The following is a 5,173-nucleotide window of genomic DNA, read 5'->3' on the forward strand; positions in this document are numbered from 1 at the left end:
TTGGGACGGCGAAGGATGAGGGGTGACTTGATAGAGGTTTATAAGATGATCAGAGGAATAGATAGAGTAGACAGTCAGAGACTTTTTCCCCTGGTACAACAGAGTGTTACAAGGGGACATAAATTTAACGTGAAGGGTGGAAGGTATCGGGGAGATGTTAGGGGTGGGTTCTTTACCCAGAGAGTGGTTGGGGGCATGGAATGCGCTGCCTGTGGTAGTGGTAGAGTCAGAATCTTTGGTGACCTTTAAGCGGCAATTGGATAGGTACATGGATGGGTGCTTAAGCTAGGACAAATGTTCGGCACAACATCGTGGGCCAAAGGGCCTGTTCTGTGCTGTATTGTTCTATGTTCTATGTTCTAGATGTCTATGGCTGTTGGTGTGCAATGACCACACACGGGCACCTCCCACTTATTAAAACGGAGTTTGGGGCACTATTCCAATAGTGACAGACTTAAGCACACAACCATCATAGCTGAGAAACTGGGGTGAGGATGTAACTGGAGGAAAACACCAACTGAAGGAAGTAGGTAGCATGTGATCAACTCACCAGCACCACCTACCCTGCAGATCAGGATTTGGACTGATTGGCCATCTCTGAAACAAATTAGTTGGAGGCCAGAGTGTGACTGTGTATCTTACCATTCAGTTTGATTTTTGGTGGTGAAGGAAGGTAGCAGAATTTAGATATGTCACCATCGTACCCAATTGTGTGCCCAAACTCAGCATCTTCAGTTGCAGAAGATTCTTTTAGTCAGCTTTGTTAGTAGTGGGATTGAGTACAAAAGGAAGGAACTCATTCTAAACCTTTGTAAAACATGTTTGCTGATATTGTCAGGTGACCTCTCTAAATATGCAGAATCATTCCTGTTGGAAAACCAAACTCTGTTCCCAATGTCCTTCCAAACTTCTGCTCCATCTCCAACCCCATCCAAAGCCCTCAAATATGTTGGCACATCTTTTCAAGAGCTCCAAGTTCGAATCCCTCCAGTCAGATTTCCTTCCCTACCATAGTATCAAAACTTTCAAAAGCTTTCCTGGCTGCCCTTTGGAAACTGGGTGTTTTTAGATTAGATTGGATTCCTTTACGTGTAGAAACAGGCCCTTCAGCCAACATGTCCACACCGACTGTCCGAAGAGTAACCCACCCAGATCCATTTCTCTCTGACTAATGCACCTAACACTATAGGCAGTTTAGAACAGCCAATCCACTTGACCTGCACATCTTTGGACTGTGGGAGGAAACCGGAGCACCTGGAGGAAACCCACGCAGACACTAGGAGAATGTGTAAACTCCACACACAGTCTCCACACAGGTTCTGAAAGTCTCTGCTGTCTTTGTCTGCATCTATTACCCCTCCGTTCCCATTTAAGCAATTCTAGCCTTCTCATCCCAGACTTCCCCTGTTGTTCTTTCTCTACCACTTTCAACAGCATCAAACCAAGCCAGCTCTACCTTTCTTCAGCTGTGAATGAGAGTCATTCAGCTGAAAGCATTAACTTTGTTTCTGTTTAATCCTCTCCACACAATTCCTCCTCTGAGTATTTGACATATTCCACATGTATTTTTCAATATTTACTTGGAGCAGTGTTTTATTGTATTTCTTCATCAGAACTCATTGCAATGTTTCATTTTCTAGCTATGCCATTTGCTTTCTGTACAAGAGAAAAACTGCCATGGACAGAATTTGCTGAATCTGCAGAAGATGGTCAGACAACACGGTTTTGCCAAGAGGTGAGTAGTTTCCCCAAGTTACAAGGAGAACCTTTTACATGGTTTTGGTGGAAGACATTAAGAACTGCATAGCATTTGATTTTAAACTAATTCCAAGACACTGAACAAAAGTGATGTCAATAGATATGTTCTTAACACAGCCACTGAAGGTGATATGGGTTCAAACAAGCATTCCTTAATCTAGAAATTAGGTCAAAGGAGCATCTTAAAAAGGAGAGAAAGGTGAGAAGAAATTCTAGTTTGGGTGGCGAAGCAGCCAAAATATGGCCACCAGTTGTTGAGTGAATCAAATCCGGTTTGTGTAAGCATTAGGGCAGTGTAGGTTTCTCGAGTATAAGGGCTGGTGAAAATTGTGCAGATAGGGATTACACAGAGGAGGTCAGATCCATAAAACCAGTAAGAGTGAGAGGTCAGTGAGTGGCTAACCCCAGTGCAAACCTTGTCAATATTTAAAAAGGCTGAAAAAGTTAATACCCGCAGACAGCTGGTAGTGAGTAGGCCTTAATGTAGAGAAAAGCATGAAGGAAAGTTGAGAGTTCCATCTTTAACAAAACTGATTTTTTAAACTTATCCTAAATTTAAGACAAGAGCATTTTAGGACTGACTGGGAGTTCCCAGTGTGTGGGGGAAATCTCGGACATTCCTGGATGACCGCACTTGCAGGAAGTACCATCAGTCTGTTCAGTATGCACTCTTGGCTTTGGAGCTTCAGTGTCACCTGGAGACTCAGCAATACAACTGCGAGGTTGGGAATTATGTGAATAGATGTAGTCATCCCACCAGCCTAAGAAAGTGCAGTCAGAGGGAATGGGTTACTGTCAGCCAGAAAAAGGAAGTTAGGCAGGTAGTAGGAATGTTCCAAAGAATATCTCACTCAAGAACGACTTTTCTGTGTTAGAAAACGGTGAACATGACAGTTCCTCTGGGGAGTGCAGCCAGAGCCCAGCTGTAGAAAGGAAGAACAATAGGAGACTCTATTAATAGAAACATGACTCTAAGATGGTGTGCTGGCTTGTAGTAGTAGGGTCAATGATGTAATTGGCTGTGGAGCATTGTGAAGGGGGATTGTGAACAGTCAGATCATCGTTCATACAGGGACTGATGATATCAATAGAAAGTGTGTGTCACACAGCAAGAATTTACGGAGCTAGGTAGCAGATTGAAAAACAGAAACTCTAAGGTTGTAATCTATGGATTACTCAGTGCCACGTGCCAGAGAGTTGAAGTAGGGGCGAAGGCTTTAGATTCCTGGATCTTTGCCTCTGTTTCTGAGGAATATAGGACCTGTAGAAGTCTGTTGAGCTGCAACTAAACCAAAATGGGATTGACATTTTGCTGAGGGTAGGTGTGGGCAATGTGTAGTGTTATTGAGGAATTTAAGCTAATGTGGCAGTGAGGGATGCACAGATAATGGAAAGGTTTGCAGCTACGTAAACATTCAGTCCCAGAGAGAGAAAGATGGAGCTATCACTCTGCTACATTGTGAATATTGACAGAAGATCTCACCATACTGGAGTCATTTCTTGAACAAAACCTGTTGCCGCTGCCTTGCTGATCTGTGTGTGTCCCATGTTTTAAATGTAACAGAAGCTTGTTACATTAAAGGCTTTCTTTATTTTGTAAAAACAAGTGATGCACATAAAAGTTTAAAGGAAAAGTAAAGTCAGTCTAGAAGGCAGTGTGTATAAAATTTGGAACACATCTAGAAATTTCCAGAAAAGTTCAGCAGGCCTGGCAGCATCTGTGGAGAAAAATGAGTGTTAATGTTTTGGATCCTGTGACCATTCCTCAGAACTAATGGTGGCTAGGAAAATGTGGGTTTTTGTGCAGAAGATAGGGTAGGGGAGGAGGTAAGGAATAAATGATAGGTGGAGATAGAGCCCAAAGAGAGAAAAGAACAATTCCACAAAAGTGGATAATGATCAGGCCGGGAGGGTGAATAGCTATTAATGGGGACTGTTAGTGGCTAACAATGGGTTGTGTGTAATAGCAGACCATGTTATAACAAGGCCTGGTGTGTGGGGTTAGGGGTAAGTACATGAGACAGCTCAAGCCATAAAATTGTTGAACTTAATATTGAGTCCACAAAACTGTAGAGTTCCAAGTGGAAAATGAGGTGCTGTTCTTCCAGCTTGCACTGAGCTTTGCTGTATAAAATGTGGGTTCCTCCAGGGCCACTCCGCTTCTCGTCTCCTTTAAAGTCTTGGTTCAGACATGGACAGAAGAGTTGAATTCCGGAGGTAAGGGGAGAATGACAGACCTTGACATCAAGGCAGTATTTGACTGAGTGTGGTATCAAAGAACTCTCGCAAAACTGGAGTCGGTGGAAACTGGAGAGAAGATTCTCAAATGATTTGGAGTCATACCTGGCACATTGGATAATAAAGATCCAGGATATCTCTGCAGGAATTCCTCAGGATAGTACCCTAGTCCCAACCATCCTCAGTTGCTTCATCAATGACCTTTCCTCCTCCATTAGGTCAAACGTGGAAATGTTTGGTGATTGCACAATGTTCAGCACCATTCATGACTCAGTTCATGTTCAGAAGCAGTTAATGTTCAAATACAGTATTCAGGCTTGGGCTGAAGTGTGGTATGATATGTTGTTTGCATAAATGCAAGGCAACGGCCATCTCCAACAAAGAATCTCTCAACTTTATATAATGGAACACTATTCTTCTCCCCACAGCACCAGAGACCCGGGTTTGATTCCAGCCTGGGGATACTGTCTCTGTGGAGTTTGCACATTCTGCCAGTGTCTGCTCCGGTTTCCTCCCATAATCCAAAGATGTGCAGATTGGGCAATTTAGCATAGCCAATTCACCTAATGTGTCCAGGGATGTGTAGGTTAGGTGCATTAGCCAGGGGAAATGTAAAGTAATAGGGTAATGGATCTGGGTGGAATACTCTTTGGAGGGTCAGTGTGGACTTGTCGGACCGAAGGCCTGTTTCCACACTGTGTAGTAATTCTAATTAATATTCATGTGATGACCTACCATTTTATTTGTTTCGCCACTTTCTCAAGTGAAATGAAAAAGGCTCCTACGTTCTTCTCATCAAACTTTGAAACACTTAAACACATTTAAACAGATCCCCATCAGGCTTTTGGCTATGATAGGTTTGCTCTACAGCACTGTCCCCATCAATACTCCTACCTTTGTCTCCACTGTTTTAAGTTGACTTTCCGCCTTCCGCAAAGACCGTTCTCTCTGTGACTACCTGGTCAGGTCCACGCCCCCCTACGACCCACCCTCCCATCCTGGCACTTTCCCCTGCGACCGCAGGAACTGTAAAACCTGTGCCCACACCACCTCCCTCACCTCTATCCAAGGCCCTAAAGGAGCCTTCCACATCCATCAAAGTTTTACCTGCACATCCACTAATATCATCTATTGTATCCATTGCTCCCGATGCGGTCTCCTCTACATTGGCGAGACT

The 5,173-nt window shown here is 43.6% G+C and overlaps 1 protein-coding gene across 2 annotated transcripts in view; it reads left to right on the top strand.

Annotated features, from left to right (window-relative positions):
* Positions 1 to 5,173, top strand: part of upb1 (ureidopropionase, beta) — a 171,779-nt gene that overhangs the window by 51,120 nt on the left and 115,486 nt on the right. For both annotated transcript variants that reach the window (XM_043716200.1, XM_043716199.1), the window contains exon 4: positions 1,641 to 1,735. In XM_043716200.1, coding sequence (XP_043572135.1) covers positions 1,641 to 1,735 — 95 coding nt within the window. The remainder of the gene's footprint in view (positions 1 to 1,640; positions 1,736 to 5,173) is intronic.

This window comes from Chiloscyllium plagiosum, chromosome 25, assembly GCF_004010195.1.
Source record: "Chiloscyllium plagiosum isolate BGI_BamShark_2017 chromosome 25, ASM401019v2, whole genome shotgun sequence".
Classification (NCBI taxonomy): domain Eukaryota; kingdom Metazoa; phylum Chordata; class Chondrichthyes; order Orectolobiformes; family Hemiscylliidae; genus Chiloscyllium; species Chiloscyllium plagiosum.